Source organism: Neolamprologus brichardi, chromosome 3 (genome assembly GCF_056152115.1).
Source record: "Neolamprologus brichardi isolate AB-2024 chromosome 3, ASM5615211v1, whole genome shotgun sequence".
Classification (NCBI taxonomy): Eukaryota; Metazoa; Chordata; class Actinopteri; order Cichliformes; family Cichlidae; genus Neolamprologus; species Neolamprologus brichardi.
Window position 1 is genome coordinate 49,150,060 of NC_142106.1, and position 27,997 is coordinate 49,178,056.

At 39.6% G+C, this 27,997-nt stretch overlaps 2 protein-coding genes and 1 pseudogene across 2 annotated transcripts; 1 reads left to right on the forward strand and 2 right to left on the reverse strand.

The window, feature by feature from the left end:
• Positions 1 to 490: 490 nt before the first annotated feature.
• On the forward strand, positions 491 to 1,906 carry LOC148105378 (uncharacterized). The gene is made up of 4 exons (XM_087838367.1): positions 491 to 597; positions 673 to 955; positions 1,047 to 1,453; positions 1,900 to 1,906. The coding sequence occupies exons 1-4, from the start codon at positions 506 to 508 to the stop codon at positions 1,904 to 1,906; spliced, it is 789 nt and encodes a 262-aa protein (XP_087694493.1). The 5' UTR covers positions 491 to 505.
• A 2-nt stretch (positions 1,907 to 1,908) lies between these two features.
• On the reverse strand, positions 1,909 to 3,393 carry LOC148105379 (uncharacterized). The gene is made up of 4 exons (XM_087838368.1): positions 3,011 to 3,393; positions 2,643 to 2,925; positions 2,081 to 2,551; positions 1,909 to 1,926 (listed from the first exon to the last, which is right to left on the reverse strand). The coding sequence occupies exons 1-4, from the start codon at positions 3,391 to 3,393 to the stop codon at positions 1,909 to 1,911; spliced, it is 1,155 nt and encodes a 384-aa protein (XP_087694494.1).
• Positions 3,394 to 10,536: 7,143 nt separating this feature from the next.
• Positions 10,537 to 27,431, reverse strand: LOC148105380 (beta-1,4 N-acetylgalactosaminyltransferase 2-like; annotated as a pseudogene).
• Between the last annotated feature and the right edge of the window lie 566 nt (positions 27,432 to 27,997).

Here is a 27,997-nt window from a genome sequence, read left to right on the forward strand (position 1 = left end):
GCAAGTGTGTAGGCACAATTCACTGCACAACACTCTTTTTGCAGAACTTTAAACACAACTCACTGCTTACACTCAATTACCAAGTTTCCAACACACTCCTAGCAAAATTATACACATGTATGACTATCATTAACACTATTTTGCCAACTGTCTGGCACACTTTCACATGTAAAAACTGTTTTAGATAATTAGTCCACTTTGCAATCAGCCTACGCACTATAAACAGGCCACAGGTAAGCTGTCTATGTGGAGTACAATGGAAGGAGCAGTAAGGGTGAGAAGAGTGAGAATCAGAGGAGGCCGAGGGAGAGGACGTGGAGGTGAAGAAGTTGGAGGAAGAGGACGTGGAGGTGAAGAAGCAAGAGGGTTAGAGGAAGTTAGAGGAAGAGGACAAGGAGGAGCAAGAAGAGGACGAGGAGGGGAAAGAGGAAGGGTAAGAAGAGTAAGAAACAGAATAACTGATGACATCAGAGCTACAATAGTGGACCATGTCATCAACCATGGGATGACCCTGAGGGAAGCTGGCCAACGGGTTCAGCCTAAACTGAGCCGCTACACTGTGGCAAGCATCATTAGGACATTTCGAAATGAGAATCGGTAAGTACTTTGTAGCACTGCCATGCTCTGATGAGAAACACAACATGCAAAAATACTGAAACTGTTACTTTACAGAATTGCTAGACGTCCAGATGTTGGGGGCAGAGGCAGAATGTTCACTCCAGAGCAAGAGACCCATATAGTGAACATGGTGATTGCCAATAATGCAATAAGATTGCGCGAAATACAGCAGCGCATAATTGATAATGACACCATCTTTCAAAATATACACAGTGCAAGCATTTCTGCACTAAGTCGTGTACTTGCACGCCACAGAATAAGAATGAAGAAAATTTACAGAGTTCCTTTCGAGAGAAACACAGAACGTGTAAAGCAACTGCGATATGACTATGTGCAGGTAAGCTAGTGTCATTGGTTCTGAATTTGGAAGTGCATACTGTAGTGCTGTGCATGGGCCTGATGTGTTGCATTTGTTTTGTCTTGTCCAGAGAGTGATGGAACTAGAAGCAGATGCAACAGGACATGAGCTACTTTTTGTAGATGAGGCCGGTTTTAACCTCAGTAAAACCAGGAGACGTGGCAGGAACATTATTGGACACCGTGCCATCATCAATGTCCCAGGACAACGTGGTGGTAACATAACCATGTGTGCAGCTATAAGCCAAAATGGTGTTGGTCACCATCATGCAACCATAGGCCCATACAACACTGCACACATTATTGCATTCCTGGACACCTTGCATGACATGCTCACTGTTCAGAGACCAGAGCAGACCCGATATGTCATCATATGGGACAATGTTAGTTTCCATAGGACTGCTTTGGTCCGCAACTGGTTTACAGACCACCCATCCTTCATGGCACTCAACCTCCCTCCATACTCTCCATTCTTACAGTTTTTTCTGAATGCTTACAGTTTTTTCTGATTGCTTAAGCACATTTTTTGTAACTATTGGCTATTTTTGCAAAACTCTACACACAAATAAGAAAACCTGTCACCCAATTATCAAAACATTGTAGTTCTCTTGCAAAAGCGAACACAGCTAGATTAACTCTTCACACCTTCGTAAAAATGGTGTTTTCGTATCAAACAGTACACACAAGCCATCATCTACTAAGCACACAATGCGCCAACTGCACACTGATGGTATGAATACAAAACACATCTGGCTTTTGCTTTCTCTGTGTACAGATGTCAATTTGAGGTCACACTTTTGTCATAGTGTCATGTAAACATACAAGGATCCAAACTTCAAGTATTGGTGTTTATTCACACTCATCAAAACCAAGACAAAGTCAGAACACAAAATAGGAATTTCACAAAAAAAAGGGAAAAAAAAGACAATGAGCCTACATCATGTCGTCTTTCTGGGTCCGGCCACAAAATTTCATCGACATCGCATGCGATATCCTCCAGTCCAAGGCACCGGGGAAAATATCTCCTTGAATGCCGTATCCAGGCCTGACATGATGCCTGGTCAATATCTCCACATGCCTCCTCCATTGCCTGTAAAAGGGCTACCTGTTGATGAGGATGACGGTCGTACACTTTCCAGCGCCAGGCAGAGAAGAACTCCTCGATGGGATTTAAGAATGGAGAGTATGGAGGGAGGTTGAGTGCCATGAAGGATGGGTGGTCTGTAAACCAGTTGCGGACCAAAGCAGTCCTATGGAAACTAACATTGTCCCATATGATGACATATCGGGTCTGCTCTGGTCTCTGAACAGTGAGCATGTCATGCAAGGTGTCCAGGAATGCAATAATGTGTGCAGTGTTGTATGGGCCTATGGTTGCATGATGGTGAACAACACCATTTTGGCTTATAGCTGCACACATGGTTATGTTACCACCACGTTGTCCTGGGACATTGATGATGGCACGGTGTCCAATTATGTTCCTGCCACGTCTCCTGGTTTTACTGAGGTTAAAACCAGCCTCATCTACAAAAAGTAGCTCATGTCCCGTTGCATCTGCATCTAGTTCCATCACTCTCTGGACAAGACAAAACAAATGCAACACATCAGGCCCATGCACAGCATTACAGTATGCACTTCCAAATTCAGAACCAATGACACTAGCTTACCTGCACATAGTCATATCGCAGTTGCTTTACACGTTCTGTGTTTCTCTCGAAAGGAACTCTGTAAATTTGCTTCATTCTTATTCTGTGGCGCGCAAGTACACGACTTAGTGTAGAAATGCTTGCACTGTGTATATTTTGAAAGATGGTGTCATTATCAATTATGCGCTGCTGTATTTCGCGCAGTCTTATTGCATTATTGGCAATCACCATGTTCACTATATGGGTCTCTTGCTCTGGAGTGAACATTCTGCCTCTGCCCCCAACATCTGGACGTCTAGCAATTCTGTAAAGTAACAATTTCAGTATTTTTGCATGTATGGTACTGTTGTGTTTCTCATTAGAGTATGGCAGTGCTACAAAGTAGTTACTGATTCTCATTTCGAAATGTCCTAATGATGCTTGCCACAGTGTAGCGGCTCAGTTTAGGCTGAACCCGTTGGCGAGCTTCCCTCAGGGTCATCCCATGGTTGATGACATGGTCCACTATTGTAGCCCTGATGTCATCAGTTATTCTGTTTCTTACTCTTCTTACCCTTCCTCTTTCCCCTCCTCGTCCTCTTCTTGCTCCTCTTTGTCCTCTTCCTCTAACTTCCTCTAACCCTCTTGCTTCTTCACCTCCACGTCCTCTTCCTCCAACTTCTTCACCTCCACATCCTCTTCCTCCAACTTCTTCACCTCCACGTCCTCTCCCTCGGCCTCCTCTGATTCTCACTCTTCTCACTCTTACTGCTCCTTCCATTGTACTCCACATAGACAGCTTACATGTGGCCTGTTTATAGTGCTTAGGCTGATTGCAAAGTGGACTAATTATCTAAAACAGTTTTCACATGTGAAAGTGTGCCAGACAGTTGGCAAAATAGTGTTAATGATAGCCATACATGTGTATAATTTTGCTAGGAGTGTGTTGGAAATTTGGAAATTGAGTGTAAGCAGTGAGTTGTGCCTACAGTTTTGCAAAGTGTGTGTTACAAAATTGCAAACTGAGTGCAAAGCAGTGTTTGTGCTTTTAGTTTTGCAAACTCAGTGAGTGGTTTTGCTATAAGTGTTAATAGTTTTAGGAATTGTGCTATAAGAATCACAGTTAGGGTTTAAGCATTCAGAAAAAACTTTAAACACTAACTGTGATTCTTATAGCACAATTTCTAAAACTATTACAGTTTTTTCTGATTGCTTAAGCACATTTTTTGTAACTATTGGCTATTTTTGCAAAACTCTACACACAAATAAGAAAACCTGTCACCCAATTATCAAAACATTGTAGTTCTCTTGCAAAAGCGAACACAGCTAGATTAACTCTTCACACCTTCGTAAAAATGGTGTTTTCGTATCAAACAGTACACACAAGCCATCATCTACTAAGCACACAATGCGCTAACTGCACACTGATGGTATGAATAAAAAACACATCTGGCTTTTGCTTTCTCTGTGCACAAGGTAGGCTATGTCAGTTACAGTTTTTTCTGAATGCTTGAACCCTAACTGTGATTCTTATAGCACAATTCCTAAAACTATTAATACTTATAGCAAAACCACTCACTGAGTTTGCAAATCTAAAAGCACAAACACTGCTTTGCACTCAGTTTGCAATTTTGTAACACACACTTTGCAAAACTGTAGGCACAACTCACTGCTTACACTCAATTACCAAATTTCCAACACACTCCTAGCAAAATTATACACATGTATGGCTATCATTAACACTATTTTGCCAACTGTCTGGCACACTTTCACTTGTGAAAACTTTTTTAGATAATTAGTTCACTTTGCAATCAGCCTAAGCACTATAATACAGGTAAGCTCTGTGTGTGGAGTACAATGGAGGGAGCAGGAAGAGTGAGAAGTAGAGGAGGCCGAGGAAGAGGACGTGGAGGTGAAGAAGTAGGATGAAGAGGACGACAAGGACAAGGAGGAGCAAGAGGAGGAGCAAGAGGAGGATGAGAAGGGGGGAGAGGAGGACGAGGAGGGGGGAGAGGAAGGGTAAGAAGAGTAAGAAATAGAATTGCTGATGACATCAGAGCTACAATAGTGGACCATGTAATCAACCGTGGAATGACCCTGAGGGAAGCTGGCCAACGGGTTCAGCCTAACTCGAGCCACTACTCTGTAGCAAGCATCATAAGGACATTTTGAAATGAGAGTCAGTTAGTACAGTCACTTTGCACTAAGATTTGTAGCACAACAATACCATAGATGTAAAAATACTGAAATTGTTACTTTACAGAATTGCTAGACGACCAGATGCTGGGGGCAGAGGAAGCATGTTCACTGCAGAACAAGAAACCCATATAGTCAATATGGCGATTGCAAATAATCCTATACTTGGAAATAAACACTTATGTTTGTTTTGATGTGTGTGAATACAGTTTTTTCTGATTGCTTAAGCACATTTTTTGTAACTATTGGCTATTTTTGCAAAACTCTACACACAAATAAGAAAACCTGTCACCCAATTATCAAAACATTGTAGTTCTCTTGCAAAAGCGAACACAGCTAGATTAACTCTTCACACCTTCGTAAAAATGGTGTTTTCGTATCAAACAGTACACACAAGCCATCATCTACTAAGCACACAATGTGCTAACTGCACACTGATGGTATGAATAAAAAACACATCTGGCTTTTGCTTTCTCTGTGCACAAGGTAGGCTATGTCAGTTAACTTCAAGTACTATTATTCACACACATCAAAACAAACATAGGACATCAGCAATTCTATTTCTTACTCTTCTTACCCTTCCTCTCCCCCCTCCTCGTCCTCCTCTCCCCCCTTCTCATCCTCCTCTTGCTCCTCCTTGTCCTTGTCGTCCTCTTCATCCTACTTCTTCACCTCCACGTCCTCTTCCTCGGCCTCCTCTACTTCTCACTCTTCCTGCTCCCTCCATTGTACTCCACACACAGAGCTTACCTGTATTATAGTGCTTAGGCTGATTGCAAAGTGAACTAATTATCTAAAAAAGTTTTCACAAGTGAAAGTGTGCCAGACAGTTGGCAAAATAGTGTTAATGATAGCCATACATGTGTATAATTTTGCTAGGAGTGTGTTGGAAATTTGGTAATTGAGTGTAAGCAGTGAGTTGTGCCTACAGTTTTGCAAAGTGTGTGTTACAAAATTGCAAACTGAGTGCAAAGCAGTGTTTGTGCTTTTAGATTTGCAAACTCAGTGAGTGGTTTTGCTATAAGTATTAATAGTTTTAGGAATTGTGCTATAAGAATCACAGTTAGGGTTTAAGCATTCAGAAAAAACTGTAATAGTACTTGAAGTTAACTGACATAGCCTACCTTGTGCACAGAGAAAGCAAAAGCCAGATGTGTTTTTTATTCATACCATCAGTGTGCAGTTAGCGCATTGTGTGCTTAGTAGATGATGGCTTGTGTGTACTGTTTGATACGAAAACACCATTTTTACGAAGGTGTGAAGAGTTAATCTAGCTGTGTTCGCTTTTGCAAGAGAACTACAATGTTTTGATAATTGGGTGACAGGTTTTCTTATTTGTGTGTAGAGTTTTGCAAAAATAGCCAATAGTTACAAAAAATGTGCTTAAGCAATCAGAAAAAACTGTAAGCAATCAGAAAAAACTGTAAGCAATCAGAAAAAACTGTAAAAACCAGACAGCATTTCATCAGAGCAGGGTCGGAGCAGGGTTTGTTAATTGCAATACCCCAAAGAAACCACTAGATGTCACTAGCTGGAAGGCTGGTGATGTGTGTATATCATCGCCGTCTTCTGTTTTATCCAGTAGTGCTGCTACTGCATAAAACAACACTAATACTAATTTGCAGTGTTTTTTTTTTAATAAATAGAAATCATTGCAATGGTTTCAATTATTCAAAGTAGACTAAACAGATTTGAATAAAAGTATTAGAATCAAACTGGAATAAAAAATAACAACACAGCACAACACAACTTGATTTCTATTTTCGTTTCACCTTTCTTTTCAACTTTTCAACAAATTAGTTGAAAACAGCATCCGCAATACAACAGGAATTCTGTAAAGTCACATAAAAATGTAAAAGCATAGTTTTGTGACTGAATTTTTGCCATCAACATGCATTGTACCATTTTGGGCGCTCTCTGTTAACACAACTTCACACTACTTGAAAGCTTTGTGCAAGGAAAGAGACAATAATAGAAAGGCAGAGCAAGCAATGGTGTGGCTAGCTAAGACAACCCTTCACTCCTTAAATATCAGTTTGAATATATGTTTTGATTTGTATAATTTTTCATACATTCAACTTTTTGTGCAGTTTACTTCTCACAGTTTATTTATCTTAAAAATATACAGGCGGTAGGATTATGAAACACACACACACACACACACACACACACACACACACTGACATGTCCTGTGTCATGGCCCAGCTTTTATAAGATTTTATTTTGTTATTTAAATATTCTATTTGATTTAATCTTGATATTGTTTTCTGTATTTTATCCCTCACTGTTTTTATTCTTTATCTTAGTTTCAAGTTGTTTCAGAGTTTAAAGACCCTTTGGGGGAACACTTTTTCTTCTTGGGCTATGTGTTTTTGTGACTAATCACAAATACACTTCAATACAGAAAACTGACTTTCTATTTCCAAAAATCTGGTTGGGAAAGTACAGATATTTTTTTTTAATGTAAAAAGAAAGGATGTCGATCCTGAAGCACTTATTGAAAGTACTGAGCTGCTCGTTTAAACTTCTCCTGACGTTCTCTGGTAGAGTTGGCCTTCAGATTGTGAATTTAGCATATTCTACTAAATAAAAGGTTTTTATTTAAGTTTCCTACAACTGTATCTTGAAAGAAAATAAGATTCTCTGCTAAGTGGAAGACATTGCATTCCATTGGCTCTATGATGTGATGGATCAATGTAATGGAAATAGTTTCCTTCTGTTGTTGCTGATGAATCACACAGAGGACCCACAACCGCATTTACAAATTCAGGTTGACAATGGGCAGAGCTCTTCAGTGAAATTGTTCTTTGCTTTTCTAACACAACTTATAAAGTTTTACAGCTGTGTACACCACCAATTAGAAAATAAAACCATAAAAAAATCCAATGTACAACCGGGGAATTTCCAGAGAAGACTTTAGCACTTACTGGATGATGTAGTGGTGTGTTTACGTAAGTAGCTGCCTCTGTTTAAAATGGCTACATAAATAACAAGTTTTTGATTAAATCAGAAGATCTTCATCTTTCCTAAATGTTGAGGTTTCACTTTCTAATTGCTTCTTTTATTGAGCATAAAAAGAGAGCAAAGAAGATGAGTGGTTTAGCAGACAGATCAGATAACAAAACTAAACATGTGGTTGAACATTTAAACAACAGGGCTCCTATCTGTGTGAAAAAGACCAGGATTTAGCTGGACTGCAGCCATAATAAAACTGACTTGTATTTATTACATGCTAGAGATAAAGAAGTTATTCAACCCTTGATAAGTACCTCCTTTATCAAAGAATACACTAAGCCGTCCTTTATGAAAGGACAGAAGATAATGTCAACGGACTATTGGACCTTCATTAATAAGATGAAGTGAAACTGATCGTGTAAGTGTTAATTATTAAGTTTCAGTAAAAGGACTAGATGTTACAGTATCAGGGGTTGTAACATCTAGTCCCGAATCTTTCATGGTCCTGGGCTTTGACCCAGTGTTTTAAGTTTGTTGTTATGTTTATTGTATTGTTTGGTCTTGTTCACTCTTTGGGGAATTATTGATTCTTATGTTACGTTTTCAGAGCCCTGATCCAAGTTGTTATTTCACAGAGTTTTGTCACCTCTGTGTGTTCTCACCAGCACCCCTATATGTAGTTAGTCATGTCTGGTTATGGATGTCAAGTCTCTGTCTTGTCTCCATGTCGCTCTTGTTCTCCCTCTGTCCCACACTCTCTGTGTTTAGTTCATCTGAGTCTCACTAGGTGATTCTCTCTTTCCTCTTTTTATGTGATATCCTCTTGTCCTGTGTGCATTATGTTCAGTTCTGCTTCCCCTGTCTCGTCAGTCAGACTTCAGCCGTGTTCCCCTCCTCTCTGCCCCGATTTCCCTTTTGTGTAAACATTGTCTCTGTCGTCTCCTGTCTGCTGTCGATCTCCATCATCCTTCCAGCTGTGTGTTCTGTCAGTTTAGTGTTTCCCAGTTTAATTTCCAAGTGCCTTCATGGTTTTGTTATGTCAATCTGTGACTCCTGCAATAAAGCTGCCTTTGAGTCCTGCCTTTTTTGGACCTATCCCGCCTCACCCCACACAGCTTTCATGACAGTTTCCTGTGTGTGAACCTTCATGAAAAGCTGAGAGAAACCAAATATATGAACTATAAACATCTTTTCTTGCTTGAAGATCATACACTCTAATATATATATTACATGAAAATATCATGAATTGTATTTACATTATCAAAGGGAACATAAAGTTTAATATAATTCAGTCTGAATGTGTTTTGTCCTAAATTTAAGCGATGCTGTAACATCAGCCAATCATTACTCAAGTCACAGAAAGTTTTAGTAAAGGTCCAGTGGAAAAGCAAAAATCTCAACCTCACAACAATGTTGACCTCAATAAAACACATTTATGGTGATGCTAACAGAAACTTGATTTCCCTTCGCTTTTAGCACAACTACCATATTAATCTGATTAAAGGCTATTATTAGAGTTTCTTTTGCTGAAGCAAGCGATTAGGAATTGCAATTATAGCACTGCAGGGAAGAATATTTCAGAAATTAAGGAAATCAAAAAATGATGACTTGAGCTCAATGGTGGGCTGAGAACACAAGTCCATAAGTTCTCTATGAGCCTATCAATCTATCATCTTGATGCATTCTCAATCATCTAGGAAAATAAATCTCCAAAAGTTGATTCTGTTCATCTGGACATAGCGTATGAAGAAGTCACTTGGATAAGTGATGTCTCACATGTAAAAACTGAAAAAGAAGAAAGAGAACACCATCACAAATTCAAAAGCCTTCTCTCTTTAAACCTGTCAGCCTATTGTGGATCATTAAAACAATGGATGCTTGTGTACCAACCATAACTTATTTCATTGTGTCAGTTACTACAGTTACTACAGCTGTGTACACAGTGTGAAATAGTTAGATGCTATTAGTTTTATTTATTAGATTTATTTACACTTTAAAAATTCTAACAGGATATGTTCTTAAAGCGTAAGAGACGTTTGGAATCTCTAAAACTGTGAAATTTTCCAAGGACTTAGAGAGGTTTTTCTCAGAAGAGGTTACAATTATTTGAAGAATTATACAGATACATGAACTTCATTTAGAAATCTCACTGGCAGTATATTCAGTGCACATGAAAAGGGCTTCATTTTATTTCATTTTATCTCCACTGTAAGATTCCCCAAAGACACAGTATGAGGGTCTATAAGCTGGAACACATTCATAATGTGAAAATACATTTTGCATGGCTTTAATATTATTTAACTTTTTATGTTTTATGTAGTTTAATGTAAAGGTTACTGTACAAAAAACAGTTGAGATGCGCAGATTTTTCACTAAAAACTTATGAAAATTAATTATAGCCCCTAATTTTCTTCTGTAATGTTTTTACCTGTTGCTGAAAGTGACCAGTAACTTTATAACAATAACTTCTCAACAACTATAACTCACTATAACTATTACTTAATGAGTAACCAATAACTTGTTCTAGCATAAATGCTATGGTGACTTCCAAACTTCAAAGTCCTTATTTCATCAACAACATAACATTTATTGAATTTGGTTTTATTCGGAATATTTGGAAACATCCAATTTGAATTCTTCTTATTATAGCATACAGTATAGTAGAATGGATTATGAGAAACATTGACAATTACAGGCAAAGCAATATCTATGAAAACATTGCTCTGAGTAAAATAAAGTGCAGTATATAACTACAACCAGTTCACTGATGTTCTCTTAAGGTCTTCTATGCATATTTGATGCACTTAAGGTGGTTTTTGAAGAAATGAAGCTGCAATTTGAATTCTGAGTCATTCTTTCTAGGATTTCTGAACTTGCGATAACGAGCACTTCTGGCTACATGTTGATGGTCAATGGATACATCACCACAAGTGGCAACAAGTAAATAGCCCAGGCCATCCATAAAGAACTCTAGATTAAAAAAAAAACAAGTATTTTAAAATAAAACATTTTGTTATCATAGCTAAGCAAAACTGGAAGCCCCCCCCCCCCCCTTCTTGTCGCTTTTAAACCAAACTGAAATCTGGACCTACCTGAATGTGCTATCCACTGTAGCTTAGGGTAAAAACCCACCCTCTGTACAGCATCTGTACGGGCCAGGAAGAAGTTGACCACTCCACTGGCCAAAAAGCATTGTGGAACTGAATGTAATTTCTTATTAGACTTCCTGTATAAGCAGCCACCTTCAGTTTCTTCTCCTTCTTCATAGATAAGAGAGAAATAAAACTGATTCTCTTTTACTGACCCACCAACCTAAAAAGAAGAGAAACCGAAAAGCAAGCTATAAATATTGTCATGAACAGAGATGGGCAGTAACATGTTTACTTTTTTTCAAGCAATGAGTAAAGTAAGGGATTACTATTGCAAAAAAAGTAATTAACACGTTATTGCGTTACTAAACTGTGATTTTGTTTGTGAGAGTGTCTCATGACAATGACGTAAGAGCGTGCATGTCCGTGGAAGCAACAGACGTGTGCAGATTAACAATGAACAATATGGAGTGCGGGAGAGAGTACGACCATGCAGCGTTTAAAGTGTGGAAGTACTGACATTACTTTGAGTTTGATTCTGTAAAAAGTGACAAAACCATTAGCGTCCGCTGTTACTCTGCGTGGGAAGAAAAGTTCTTTCTACAGAGAAAAATGTAACTTCAAATCTGAGCAAACACTGAGCACGCTGCCACAGGAATGTGACATTCACAGAGAAATCCCCGGACCACCCCACTGACATGACTGCTGTGACAACGGGCAAACCCTCAAACTCCTGCAAACAGGTTAAAATAGATTTAAGAGCGACAGGACTCAGTGCTGCTGAGTCTTTGATTTTATTTATTTTCTGCTGTGTTTTACTTGTATATTAAAGAGATTAGAGATGAAAGATTAAAATATGATGGATTGTGCAGAAAAAAGAGAATTGGGCTGAAAGGTCTATTGCTTTATATTCAGGTTGTGTATCACGCTTTTAAAAACTAACTAAGTAACTAATTACTTTTGAAAATAGTAATCAGTAAAGTAATGGGATTACTTTCTTGGAGTAGTAATTAGTAGTAACTAATTACTATTTTCAAGTAACTTGGCCAACACTGGCCATGAACGCCGAACAGATAATTGTGACTTCTGTCGGATTATGATATTACTTTATGCCATGTTAGACCCCTAAGTAAAGATTGTGAATTATTATGTAGTTTTAGTTTGCATTATTCTCCTGAATTAGAAGAAGGTGATAACTATTACATTTGGTAAATTGATTTACATTACATTAGACTGCTGATTTATTGTGAATGGATGATATTGTTTTATGATGCATTATACTGCTGAGTTATAAGAAAATATTGTTCACAGAAAGTCATCGCCTTATTTGTCTGATTAGAAGAGAACAGAGCATACTGCCCCATTTCATCAGGAGCAGATAAACAGGGAGCCAAGGTCGTAGCTTAGGCGCTGTGTGAGAAAGAATGTGAATGTTTAGGCTTTTATGATTAGGTGGGGGCCACTAGAGGCTATAAGAGTTTGATCAAGGCTCCACCATTTTGAGATCTGATGCTGTCTACTGTATGGTGTCCATCTCCCACGCGTGTGTTCATTAAATCATCGTTTGACTTGACCCGGCCGGACCAGTGTGGTTATTTTTGGTTTTCCTCTTGTATCCATCCCCAATATTTGAACCCGTGACAGTTTTGGAGGCTCGTCCTGTGGTATTGGGATGGAAGTTTTGGAGGTTTGGACGGTCCGAGGTGGTTGAACGGGCAGGCACGAGCCAGTGGTCTGACGTGAGTGGGCAAGCCGGCACATTTAAAGGTGAGGCACAACCTGTTGAATGTAAATCCAAACTGTGCCAAATTGGACTGTATAAATTAAAAGTCTACTCACTTAAATTACTGGTGAAGGCCTGTTTTGATTTTGATGAAAAATCTCATGAGTTTTGAAACTTGAAATAAGCTTATAAGTTACAATACTGAGTTAGAGGCTCAAGATAAAGGAAAATAATACTGAGTTAGAGGCTCAAGATAAAGGAAAATAATACTGAGTTAGAGGCTCAAGGTAAAGTAAAATAATACTGAGTTAGAGGCTCAGGTAGTTTGATAGGGAATTGGTCAGTTTGTGAGTTAGAGGCTCCATTGGTCTAAAGGATTGCATCTGTGTTGGCCATGTTGAGAGTTAGAGGCTCCATTGTCCATAACGTTGCATCTGCGTCAGTCATACTCTTGTTTTAGAGGGTTGACGGCGGTTTAAAAGTATTATAAATTTTGTGAGAACGGTGGTTAGAGGCCACTAAGAGGCGCATAGCCCGGAGGTTACGCTCCCTCCTGGCCGCGGACGCGCGACCTTGACCTGTCGGCGAACAGGGTTAGTTCAGTTGGCTTGACTGTGGGGTACAGGGCATCCTGGAACAAGCTAGGAGTTAGAGGCTCCTTATCTGCGCTTTTTTGGACACTTTAAATTGAGTTAGGGACTTTAGAGATGAGGCCAGATACAGTTAGAGGCTGATACTGGTTAATTGATTACAAAAAAGTTGGACTTTCTTCGGTTGGACCCGTTATCTTAAATTTGTCAAAATTGTGTAGGCGCTAAAACTTTCAGGCCTGAGAGTGATTGTAAATATAAGACGTCTTTGTAATATAATAGAAAGTTGAGTGTGAAACGAGGCTGTGTGTGACGACAGTGCACTGCAGCGCTGCGAGCTATTTTTAGATAGTATGTGAACATGCAAATGAGGTGGCTGCTGTGAAGCCCACAGAGGACTTCCTGTTTAGCGTGTTATTGAGTTTTATAAGTATGATTTGCAAACAATGATACATGCCTGTAATTAAAACGCTGATTTTGCTGATTATAATATTACAAATAAAGTTTTGAATGACTACGGTGAATGTTTGATGTTTGGCTGAGTTTTGATATGGGAGAGACGGCTTCGCAGCTGCTGGGGGTAAGTGACCGGAAACTTGCATGCCCATAAAAGGCAACTGCCTGACTGTGTGAACTATGCACCAAGAGAGAGAGTAAAATTTAGGTAGATGAACCAAATGGATGTTGTAAGAAAAATAGTAAATGAATGTTTTAGTCTCTTAATACAGGTGGATTTCTCTCAACCAGGAGACCTGAGTACAGCAGCAAAAGGATAGATTAATAAAATTGGGATGACACACAGGCCAAGCTCTGGCTCAAAATTTTACAGGTTGACCTATCACTTTGTCCCCACCCGAAAAAGAAGCTTAAAGGACATCTTCTCCTCCAGTTATCGGTTACCATCACTGGAAATTTTCAGGCAAGTTTTTCACTGAATTGTTTTTGGCACCATGTGTCCCTGAATCTCACAAGCAAGCTCTAATTCCTGGCTGAAGACATGGAATGTTATTTAAGGTGGGAAATCAAAATTTGGGAAACAAAATTAAAAACATACACAATTAGAGAAATGCCTTGTTTGAGAAAAAAGTTAAAATAACCCACCCACAAACGCACACACACGCAATGAAGAAACAGCTTACATTCATGAACACGTGAAGATTTTCCAGCAAGGTTAAAGCAGCAAAACTTAACATACACATGTTGTTAAATGATAAAGTTTATCCACTACTAACAAATAAACTCTCTGGGTTGCAGGACAACAACTTGACTTCAAAAAGACAGACACTGGTATGACCAACCAGTGATGAAACAACAAATTTAGTGGTTAAAAGAGTCAAATTGTGACATGTTTTCCTCTGATTGATTAATACAAGTGATTATTGAATGAAATAAAAATTCCTTTTTTGAATTATTAAACATGATCTTAAGAATTTTAACGTGTACCTGTGTTGTCCTGTCAACTTGGTGGGTTAGGAGTTGATTATATAGTGAGAAAAAACAAAAAAAAGGGGGGGAGAAGGCTGACACAGGGCCTGGCCCCTCTCTGAACAACACAGCCAAAACAACATCATTTTCCTGTTCGTCTGTTTTTGTTTTGTTTTTGTTTTTTCTCTTTATGCTTAATTACAGGCTGCTTTGTCGGCCCGGAAAGCCGAGGCTGACCTGGACTCCTGCTCTCCCCTCTACCATCTTTGCTCTCCCTTCTACCATCTTTGATGTGACCCTGACCAAATGCTACAGCAGCTGGACTCACAACAACAGCCTGAGAATGTCAACAGTGCTGCAGGAAAACGATCTCATGCAGCGGAGACGGAGAACGTTAAATCCAAGGCCCGTTTCACTACACGGGGGAGATTTCCAGACAGCTTCAGCTGACAGAGCTGTGACGAGATGCCTATTAAGCCCGGATGAAAAGTGAGGCCGAGCAAAGAATGCTGACCTTAACAACACTGCATTAAACCTGTGCAGGACAGTGACGGACCAACACGGAGGATCGGGCAGCAAAAAGGGCGTGCCAGAGACACGAGGAGTAACTGAGGTCAGAAGGCACCTCAGATTGGACAAAAGCAGCAGAAGAACATAAGCTGAAGGCACAGGTGTCGGGGCTCAGCCAGGAGCTGACCTCTGAGAAGAGCCGAACAGCAGAGCTGCAGAAGGCCGTGGAGCAAAGCAAGGAAAACATCAATAAACTTCAATCTGACGTGTACGGAAAAGACTCTGAGGTTTCTGCCCTCAGTGAGAGCTCAAGACATCAGAGCAGAAACTGAGCATGCCTCAGGAGGAGCTGGCTGCTAATCGAACCCATCAGTCAGGCTTGGAGTCCCAGATACAGGACTTAAAATCAGGCCGGAGCTTGCTGGAGCAGGAGGTTGTCAAACCTGACGAGAAGCTCCAACACAGGAGCAAACCCTGAAGAACCTACAGAAGCAAAAAGGGTCATGTTAAGGAGGAGCTGGACAAGGAGAAGATGCAGGACACTGGAGAAAAGGAATGCCTCAATTGGGGCCAGAACCAGTATGGAGAGAACTTTGGGCAGCAGCACCAATGGACCCAAACGGACTGAAAAGGGGGAGGCAGGACCCCAGAGCACGCTTCAGGCCATGGTTTACCCAGAACACCAGAACAGGAAAGTGATGAACACAAACACACACACAAACACACACATCTACATACACTGACTCAGAATCAAGAGAAACACACATATGAACACATATGCACTCGTTGATTGACTGAGAAATGACACACACACACGCACACAAATCGAAATGCTGATTCAATTCACTGAGAAGTGATCCACACACACATACACACATACACATGTTTGTGCAATGAAGAGTGATACACACACGCTGATGCAATGAAGAATGCTTTACTAACAAATGCTATGCTGATACGCAAAATGCTGCACACAAACCTCCAAATACAGAATTTGTTACAACAACAAGAAGTAATTGATTGTTAATTGGTTAAATGCATTTCATGTCACCCAGAGGGCATTTGTGTAGATTTAGGGGACAGGGTCTAAAGCAGTTTGGTTATGAAAACAATGTCTGTGAGTGATGTCTGTTTATGGCTCAAGGCCTCGACTGAATTGTTTACTGTACTTCGCACAGCCTGATAAGGAGCAGTGGTACAGAGTGAAAATGATGAATTAACGGTGTGAGCCTTATTTCGGAGCGCCACATTTTTGTGATTGAGATTTAATTGAAGGAGGAACACACTGAAACATGAAAAAATAAATAAATTTAAAAAAAAGAAAGAAAAGGGGGCCAGCCCTTGGATTTACGTAAGCATCCCATGTGTATTTAACACAATTGCCTCAGGCTTTAAAGATCTGTACAAAATTCAACAGGAAATCATAGCTTCCCTGTATTTCCTATATTGTTGGCATGCTGGTGAGTGCTGTTGCTCCACAGTAAGAAGGTCCTGGGTGCAAGTCCACAGTCTGGCTAGTTTGCAGTGGTTTCTCTCTGGGTATTCTGGTTTCCTGCCACAGTGAAAAGTCATGAAGCTATTAGAGTTAGGTTAATTGATGATTCTAAATTATCCGTGAATGTAAGTGTAAATGGTTGTTTGTTTCTAGGTGATAGACTGGTGACCTGTTCGGGGTGCACCCTGCCTCGTAACCTATCACTTTAGAGTTATTTCCCAGCCCTCGTGCAATTAGGATAAAGATAGGAGGATGGTAGTTGTTGTAGACCCATTCAATTTTTATGGTAACCAGAATTTAGACTTTGTTGAACCGTAGGCAATATGAAGACAACATGTAGTATTTAAGGGACCAAGTAGAATTTGGATAAAAGTTATTGAATAGTGTTGAAATAAAATGACAGAATTGTGAAGGATTAAAATATTCCAGGAGCTTAACTTACTCCATCTGAACATGTCTTAATCGTGTAATATGAACTCAAAATGCACAGGTTTACTGAATATGAAAAGGTTGTGTTGATTTAACTCAGTTGTTTAAGTTTCTATCAAAGCGAAACATTTGTGTGTAACTAGTGTCCATTATTGAATCAAATAAGTCCAACATGTTTTTGTCAGTGCGAAAAGAAGTTACGGTACCTGTATTCCTACACAATATTGTCCCGGGACGGAGAAAAAGTTTCTGGTGAAGTTTTGTTGATTTTGGGTTTTGCTTAAAACTAGGTTGATTTTATCAGTGAGGTTTGGATTGTTTTCTTTCTCTAAGAGAGAGAAAGATGGTTTTATGTTTGGACATGTTTCCAACGGGCCCCAGTATTTGTTATTATATGAGTATTTTATTGGTTACGTTTGTCTTTGCTTTTGTTACAGTGCACTGAAATAAGAACATCTGAGAGGAGTGATCCACCGGTGGTGATATTTTGGTATTTTGTGAGTTCCTGATTTAACAAATCAGCTCTTTAATCCAGGCCTGAGAGATTGAACTTTAAAGCGCTATAAAACATTCTTACTGAAAACAGTTGCAAAGTATTTTTCTCCATGATTATAATGGGCTCTGGAGAAATTCACTTATATGGGACATTGATCACATGAGAAGTCCTGAGCCTAAAAGGATTGCAGCGAGTCAATCCAGTCCAAAGAAACAAGGAACTGTTTTCCTTTAAAATGATGACGTCATCTTGCTGGTGATGGAGCCTCGAATAGGTTGCGTGTGAGACTCCATTATCAGCAATATCTGGTATGAATGTGTGTGAATGTATGCATGTGACTGGACTGTGATGGACTGACGACTAAAAGTTTAAACTGACTTGATACTGAGACAAAAACGGTACCGACTTTAGGATTAGTAAATGCCCACAAACAATTCACCCAGCCTGTAAAAGAAGGGTGGATGTTTTGTCTCGCTTTGTTTTGTTTTTGCAGGAGTAGAAGGAGGACAGAGACTAAAGGGGGAGGCTGTAGCTTCACATGAGTGTGAACTGCAGACTTAACCCTTTGGTTGCTAATTTTGAGTTACTGATGTTTCCATCAAGAAAATTGTGTTTTATTAGCTGTGTTTCGATTAATGCATCACATTATATTGTTGGGAATGTTAAATGCTAAAATGGAGAGAAGCTTTGATTTCACTCATGACTGAAAATGTTATTATTAACCATAGCAGGCCACTGTAAAAAAGCCAATTAATTTTGATAGAGAAAAAAGAAAAAAAAAAACCCTCTATTAATGTCTATGAATAACAGGGGAATGATAGACTTGTTACATTTAAAATAGAGATATGTAATGACAAACACTGGTCCACGTCATTTAGGTTCTCCATTGAAATAGTCAATAATTTAGAAAAGTAAGATAGAACCGACAGGGGCATGTGCTGAGATGTGGTGCTGCACAAGAACGAGAGCAAAATAAAGAAAAATTATTGTGTTTAGCTTTGATAAATTAAAATTAAAATGTACCATTACACTCAGAGGATCAATATGAAATTGAATATATGCTAATTTTGTATGAAGTACATGACTGATAACTGTTCTGTCCTGAGCTTTTGTTTTTACAGCGCCCACTTGACCACACCAACAGTTTCTCGCCACCAAAATTGGGGACTTGCAAAGAATAGGGAGGAATATCATCAGAAGTGGGAAAGGTAAGCCCCGATGGGGGTGATAACATTATTAATTTCACGTATGGTCAAATTCTTAAAACTTGACCCCAAACATGAAGAATTCTTCAAACATTTAGAGACAGAGTGGAGTTCTAGATAAACATAATGTAGCAAACCACATAAGGATGGACCATTGGAATTAATAAGATGGTGAAAAACACGCAGGAAAAATGTTGATCATGTTGATTATGTTTATTCCAGTGTGCAGGGATTGGCTAATCTGACCAGGAAATGTTATAAATGGATTGTCGGAACAGTCAGCGTTAAAGTCACCTTTGACAGTCCAGACTAAGATGGCGTTGGACATCTTCAGGGCGGAAAAGGGTTGGTGTGACCAAGGTGTGGTTTGGCTTGTTGTATGTATATTTCAAGATGATATGGCTCTGGATGGACCAGTTACCAGGGCATGGAAGGAGGACAGACTTATTAAAGGAAGAGAAGGAATTTTCTGGGATTGGAGATCCTGTGGGTGAATGGTTGACTAAAAGCATGCATAAAATAAAAGCTATTTTTTGTTATTGATTGGTAATAGATTGATAATTGGCCACATTCACAGTTGTATTGACTTGTAGTGGACGTAGTCTACTTCATGTTTAAGCACTCTAATTAACAGATTGAAAATAGTGACATTAAAGGAAGAATATGCAGCGCCACCCTGTCAAATGCCAGTGCCGGTGGGGCTCAGGGATGAATCAGGTGAGCTGGATTCATGGCTGAATTAAAACATAGAGGCCTCTGCTGTGGTCAGTAAGGGATAAAAAGGGTGTGTTTTACTGTTATTTTAGCATCAGCATTATTGTTACATCAGAATCATATAACAAGCATTGCATTGAACATTTATTGAAGCTATTGACATATTAATATTTGTATTACAGTGATTGTTATAACCCCATGTTAATCTTCTATCTACAGGTGTCAAAAGTAGTCAACAAGTTCATGTTGAAGTGAAGTTCATAATAATACAGGTTTTGTTTGTAGACGATTGTGAAGACGCAGGCTCTGGGCGGAGCCCGGAGTTGAACAGATCTAACATGACAATTAAATTGATTTCATTCCCTAACACAGAATAACAAGACTGGAGCAACGACACTGGATAGGAGAAAGTCTGATACTTTCTAAGATATGAGGTCACTAACCTTTTCTTTTAATTTTCTAGCTTCATTGAATGGACACATGGTAGAATTAGAAATGGCTAATTTGTTTATGTCTTTTATTAGAATGAGTGGTTTTAATCATTTTTATACATATCTTGCAAATGTGCTTATAATGAGTTGGCACTCGGTTTTTTGAAGGTCATAAGCTTCGTTCGGCGATAGTCCGGACTGATAAAGTGTAGGAAATGCCTTGAGTGCAGCAGGCTAAATGCAAACACGCTTAAACACACATACACTAAATTAGGATAAGTCCTTGGGACATTCTGAATATTCTAAACAAATTCTGAATCACCAAAAGATCAGTAGACAGCAACATTAGATTGTTAGAGCTGGGAAGAGAGGTGTTTTGGTTTTCTGTCTCTTACAGAGGAAGGAACAGACACCAGACGAGGTCACAGATATACGAGGATCCTTGGCAGCAGAGACAGACACGGTGACTGCGGAAACATCAACTGGGTTCAAGTGTCATGGCATTTTGGGCTCCAGCTAGTCACCTCAAAAGGATGGATCCCATAAACACAGCAATAACCATGAAGGGGTTAAAGGAAATCCAGGAACACTACACCAACGACGTTCGAGAGGCTGTTGGTCATAAGGGGGACACGTTCCTGTTCCTTTTTCTGGGAAACACAGCGGTGACCCCAGAATACACAGATCATTGTTTGAAATCGGGGCAGAATAATCCCCTGATCTGTGCAACGACTGAAGGGTTGTCTAACCCCTGATGTTGAAGAAAGAAGAGCAGAGGATCACCCGACTGGAAGACACTGGTGCCTACAGCAATAAAATAAAGGTTAAAAGCTCCTCGGACAGAGGTTCTAGTCTGAGTACGTTTGGAGGGTATAAGGTAGCACCGAAATAAAGCTGTGGGAGAACTGGGGAGTGATGGGAGTATCATCTGTACCTACTGTTGTTGTTGTAATAAAAGTTTTTCTTGCATCTGAACTGCGCAAACACAGAGGTCATCTCACATATGGTTCACCCAACAGGGGGACAAAGGGCCTAAGGAGTAAGGAGAAATGAACCCGGCAACACTGGATTGCAGGGTGTAAGTGAGCTCTTTAAGTCTAAAGAGCTCATCAGGGGGAATTGTCGGATTATGATATTACTTTATGCCATGTTAGACCCCTAAGTAAAGATTGTGAATTATTATGTAGTTTTAGTTTGCATTATTCTCCTGAATTAGAAGAAGGTGATAACTATTACATTTGGTAAATTGATTTGCATTACATTAGACTGCTGATTTATTGTGAATGGATGATATTGTTTTATGATGCATTATACTGCTGAGTTATAAGAAAATATTGTTCACAGAAAGTCATCGCCTTATTTGTCTGATTAGAAGAGAACAGAGCATACTGCCCCATTTCATCAGGAGCAGATAAACAGGGAGCCAAGGTCGTAGCTTAGGCGCTGTGTGAGAAAGAATGTGAATGTTTAGGCTTTTATGATTAGGTGGGGGCCACTAGAGGCTATAAGAGTTTGATCAAGGCTCCACCATTTTGAGATCTGATGCTGTCTGCGGTTTGGTGTCCATCTCCCACGCGTGTGTTCATTAAATCATCGTTTGACTTGACCCGGCCGGACCAGTGTTGTTATTTTGGTTTTCCTCTTGTATCCATTCCCAATATTTGAATCCGTAACACTTCTTTTTCTGTTTGTTTTTTTTAAATCAAAACCAAGTCTTTATCGCAAACTAGTTTATGAGGTGGCTAACCTTTTGTACTGTAGTTGACTTAATAAAATGGTCTTCAGCTAAGCTTGGTCCTAACTGTGTCTAACTTTTGCTTGTTATTGGTTGTAACTCTGAATAACAAGAAAAAAAATCTGATTGGCCACTTTATTGGCTTGCTAAATTGCACTTTGATGCAGCTTAAAAAACAGTCCTTTATTCTAACTTGTTTTTCTTTTTGGAATAGTCAAATAATGCTGATCAGTTGGGTTGTAGTCCAACACAAACTCCAAGTTTAATGACAGCTTCAGTTTACAACTGATATTTGAAACACAACCTAAACCTCTCAACCACTTCCTCCTGCTCACTGTTTACAATATAATACATGTGACTGTGGCTTTTATGCTACATGCTGTACAAAAGGTTATTCCTGTTCCCGTAAAAGTGCAAGGTTTATGATCAGTCTTATCAAAAGGGAATGAGCCTTGGTGGTGATGGTGGAATGGGCGTATTAGGTCACACTTAGAATGCAAACATCTGATTTAGCTAAAGAAGAAAAAAAATCTGACAAAAACACAGAATTCTGCAGTTAATTTAGTGTAGCAGGAATCTAGATCACATTAGTGATGAAAATGATCAACAAATTGGGGGGGGGGGGGGGGGGGTGCTTACAACTGTTAACAGAAATGGATATATATACATATATATTATGTACATAGATCAGTTAGTGTTCTATTTAAAGAAGAAAACATAAATCAGATAACATGAGCTATTTCATTCTCACCACATCCAGTTCAGGGACCGCCTCCATCATCTCCACAAGCTTCTCTATCTTTGTCTTCTCTGTAAACAAAAAGTCATCATCCACCCACAGGAAGTACTTGGTGGTTACCTGGGAAACAGCCAGATTTCTGCCTGCAAACCAGCCCTGAGGATGAAAACATATTTTACAGTCTGTTTTAATGGTCCTTTACCCTCTGAGGTGTAAGTAGTCACTTGTGACATTCATTACTTCTAGACTGGACTATTGTAATTCAGTATTATCAGATTGTTCTGAAAGTTCCTAAAATCACTAATCCAAAACACTGGAGTCTAATCTTAAAAGCTGCAAACTTTTTCTTCTAAAAGCTTACACGTAGGGCTGGATGAAGGCACACTTGACTACCCTCAGACTACTGGATGATTTCATGCGATGCACTGAGCATTTCCTCTCCACTCTTCTTATATTTAGGGGATGAGTGATTTAAAGTCTAATTCTAGAAAAGAAAAAAGCATAAAATCCTATATTTTACTATTTTAATAAATCCTTCAATAATTATACTGCTCTGTCCAAGATGTCTGATAAAACTCAGTATGAATAAAAACCCCCACAAAAAACACAATCTTACGTTCTAAATGTCTATGCATACCTGTGCTGGAGGCATGATGTAATGTTTTCTCCGGTAATGTGCTCTGGTTCAAAGTTGTCATCTGCAACAATAACTTTTATGGTGCTATAGAATTTTCGGATACTGTCCAACAAGACCTTCAGCTGTTCGTACCGCAGGAAGGTCTTTGTGGCGATGGTAACTTGAGAGCTGATATCTGACAGACAGAAGCAAAAAAATGTTTCAAGAAAATAAGACAGATCATCTGCTACAGAGTAGAATGAGTTTTGTGCAAACTGTGCAAATTGAACAGCAAACTTTTCATTGCTGAAGCCGCTACACTGAAGTGCTGCAGCAAGGTCGTTGTTGCCTGTTGTTGTGGTAACCCCCGAACCAAATGGTGGACACCAGAGGTGAAGGGAGCCACCAGGCTGAAGTTGTGTCGGGCTTGGTTAGCCTGTGGGACTCCAGAGGCACCTGAAAGGCCAAGCGGAACGCAGCTTGAGCAGTGGGTGAAGCAAAAAACTTGAGTGTGAGAGCAGTTCAGAGCGGCCATGGAAAAAGACTTTCGGACTACCTTGAAGAGATTCTGGCAAACCTTCTGGCGACTCAGGAGGGGAAGGCAGTGCTCTACCTGCACTGTGTATAGTGCGGATGGAGCGCTGCTGACTTCGTTTGAGAACATTGTCGGGCAGTGGAAAGAATACTTCGGAAGGAATACTTCGAGGACCAGCTTAATCTCACTGGCACCGTGAAGGAAGCAGAGTCTAGGGACACATTATTTTTCGCATCTGGTTTCTAAGCACTCAGCCAAAGGAGTTATAGATTTAATAATCCACAAGGAACAAAAACAAATTGTGAAGGGGAATTTAACTTAGAATACTTAATATTTTAAGTGGCAGCACGGTGGCACGGTGGTTAGCACTGTTGCCGCACAGCAAGAAGGTCCTGAGTTCAATTCCAACATCAGGCTGGGGTCTTTCTGTGTGGAGTTTACATGTTCTCCCCGTGTTTGCGTGGGTTCCCTCCAGGTACTCCAGCTTCCTCCCACCGTCCAAAGACATGCAGCTTGTGGGGATAGGTTAATTGGATAATCCAAATTGTCACTAGGTGTGAATGTGCGAATGAATGTGAGTGTGAATGGTTGTCTGTCCCTGTGTGTTAGCCCTGTTAGCCCTGTCCAGGGTGTACCCTGCCTCTCGCTCTATGACAACTGGGATAGGCTCCAGCGCCCCCCGCGACCCTGAAAAGGATAAGCGGAAGTGGATGGATACTTAATATTTTAACAACACACTATTCCCACTAACTAGTAGTAAGATACAAAATAAAACCAAAGAAATAATTGGGTTGGCATATACTGTGAAAGAACCTTCATAAAATTCATGGTTTTCCTGCATTTCTCTCTCTCTCTCTTTTAATACCCTTGTTTAAAAAGTAGATTCCTACCTGTCCCCATGTCATACAGGACTGGTACATGAGGCTGCTTGATGGCAATAGCGAACACAGCTTTATGGTTTTCAAACTGGAAAGTTACTAAAAAAAGAAAAAGAAAAAATACTTATTGTACACTAAAAAGAAGATTTGGGCTTAAAAGACAAGACTGAGTTCCCAGACAATGCAGACCAAGGTCTCCAGTGTTGATATGGTAGACTGTGCTAGTATAGGACACTTTGACCAGCACGTCATTGAGCAGCTCCAGGCTCCCGGACTTGATTATCAATTCTTTCTCACCAGAACCTGTGAATTACAATTTCACAACATTTCATTCCAGTGTCTTCTTTAGATTGAAGTTTGATTGTGAATGTCATAACATATCAAACCCATCATATCATGCAGTGACCCCTCCATGCCCTATTCATACTTTCAGGACATAAATGTTCTGCCATAGAATAAAGTTAATGACTCAGAACATATTTGTTCCTGATTTGCAGTGACCCATCCTTTTAAAGGATATATCAGACACAAATCAAGCCAACAAATTAACCTCCACAAAATAACAGATTTGTTTAGTATAGGAGTTCTAGCTTTTTTTGTCACCAATTTGTATATAAACTGATGAGAAGTGGAATCTCACCTTCGACTGTGACCTCTGCTGGTGGAATATCTGTGGTCAGGATCCCTTTAGAGACTTTTAAGACCACCTAGAATAGAAAAATCTGAATAAACTAAAAAGTACTCCAAGTATTCATACTTACACAGACATCTGTGACATCATTCATTTTAATCACAGTGACAGTAAATGCTGGATATAAATTTACATACAATCACAGAAAATTGTTTTCATTTTTAATTTACCTAATTTCTTGTGGTATTTGATTTAGATGTATTATCTTATATTTGAAAGCTGGCCCCAGACCACAACCACAAAACCAGACTCAGTGTCCTGGCCTGATGTTACTGCAGGGCTTTATGTATGCAGCTAGCAAAATGCTAAAGAGAGCTTAGGGGCCATCCACATGGGAAGCACATGACAACCAGAGACCAAAAAAAGTTATTACGGTAATGTAAATAAGTGACTTCAAGTGAGAATGAATGAAGAAAAGCACTGGTGGGGCAACTGGATAGGTCCTGAGTTAGACTTTATACATTAAAGTAATTATATTATTTGAGAAATAGCTTTGGTTTAATAATCATTTAGCAAATTATAAAATTCATATTACTAACACTCTGGCTTTAAATATCCAACTCATCTTCAGCAAAGTATCTAGGGCCTGACAATTTTGCTTACGGTGGGGTTTCTGTCTTCAACTCAAACTCAACACCAAAATGGCTTCATTTGCAAATGACAAAGAATTATTCCTACAACATAAAGAATGCAAATTCAACATCTTTGTTTCTTTAAATCTCTATGATAATAGTATTAAAATGAAAGTTACCAAGAGCTTCTAAGGTCATCACAATTACTATGAGGAAATTTAAAGTTTTACCAAGCAGAAATACTACAGTGGCAGCCTTGAAGTTCACTGTTTTTTTAAATGAAACATACAGACCTACCTTTGGAGAAATATTTGATACCCATCTTGCACCTCTACTATTCTAACAGAGTTTGTTGAAATTTGCCTATCAAGCTGAACTGTTTTATGACACTAACCTTGTAGCTGCTCCTTTTTCCTGCATGCAGCTGTAAACCTAAAATTAAAATGACCACACTGTGACAGCATCCCATGATGGAAAGAAATAGATACGTCAGTGGTTATATTGACCATATAACAAAGAAAATTTAAAAAGGCAAATGATCAAGGAAGTGACTGAACATGTGAAAACCGAGATCCACCTTCCTGTCTGTAACCATGGTAGCGCTACCCTGAAATTGTGTTTGATAATATATGACATGCTGCAGTGCCTTATTTGGCAGGATCTCTTTTATTACTCATTACCTATGTATTTCTTCATGTCTCACCTGGTATGACAGAGGAGGACAAGGGCTTTACTGTGTAACCTTGGATTGGATACTGCAGAGGAGAGTTGGGCAAAGCAAACAGCTTCTTGGACAGTACAGAAGTTGTCCTGTGGAAGAAATGAGGTGTATGCAACACAGATCATTTTGACTGATCAAGTATAATGACCACAAAGCAACAAATAAGTACTGTGAGGCCAAAGGTCAATCTAAGTAGTGGCATTATTGGATAAGCAATACATTTATCCATATGGGAAATAAAGCATGTAATCACGTTGTCAACAAACATGGAATCATTTCAGTGTGGCTAAAAAAATGAAAATAGTTAAACACCTCTTGAGTTTTGTTTTTTTTTTAGCTTTTGAGATTTAGTAATATTAGATGTGGTTCCGCCCCAACTGCTGGTGCTTTGCCCTGCCCCTGTCCCGATCAACATTTCTCACTTTTTAAGAGCTGGTGTGACTAGACCTCTATTCTGTGTGTCAACGTCATACATTTCTGGGCCCTATACTACAACGTGAGATCAACATACCCAGGGTATCTTTCTATTGTTAGGATTAATGTACTTTAAGTAAATTTTCAAAATATTCGTCTTTAAATAATAGTAATAAATATTTAAGTGCAGTTTTTCATCCTAAAAGAAAATAAGGCAGAAACATAAAAGGTTATTTGAACAGCTTCACCTTTAAACTCTGAGCCAACATTATTCTGTACATTTGGCGTCGGTACCAGAGAAAATGCATCAACATGATCCACCCTGGAATCCTTGGAAGCGCTAAAAAAGTGCACGTATACATGGCGTGCGATCTGGGAAGCACGCGCGAGTCAGAACTTGGATGCGGCAGGTCCTTGCCACTAGCGATCATGGCTGTTTAGAACTTTTTTCTGCCGCCAAACAGCGCTGCCTTCTTCCGGTTGACCCGATGTTATCGGAGCATGCTCACCCATTGCAGTTTTATTCGTCGCAATGCCAAAGGTATAGGAGGGGAAGTAATAAGCTGGACGTTATGTTCCTAACTGAGACATAGCTTTGCGCTGGTGAAGTGGCACCTTTGCTGGAACATTGCCCAGGTTGTCTGGGATGGGAGACGGGGTTGCCTCTATCATCAAAGACTGTTTTAAATGCAAATAGATTTTTTTTTTCCTCATTTGACTCCCAGCTCCTGACTTTAAGCTGTCCTGTGGTTCTAACTATAGTTACCTTTTATCCACTTAAATATATTGGCCCTGTCTCAATATGCGTACTTGTGCATACTTGCGTTCTCATGTACTCGTGATATGGAGACCAAGTACTGTTCCAATTCAAAGTACGCATCAAGCCGAGAACGCGAAAAATTCCCGGATTTGTCCTTGCTCTGCCAATTTTATCGAGCATGCATCGGTGGTGACTTGTGTGGACTTGGTACAGCCAGTGGCGGTCCTAGCCTGTTTGGCGCCCTGGGCGAACACTCCCTCTGGCGCCCCCCCCCCCCCCCCCCCACACACACACACACACACAAAACATATTAAGGATTGTACATTAACATAAAACTGTTGTACACACACATATACACATATGAAGAGAGAGAGAGTATGCATAGTATCCAAACAGCTACCAAACAGCCATCATACAATGAGAACAGGACAAATCAAAAACTGACAATGACTAATTAATATTAAAATCTGTAACATAA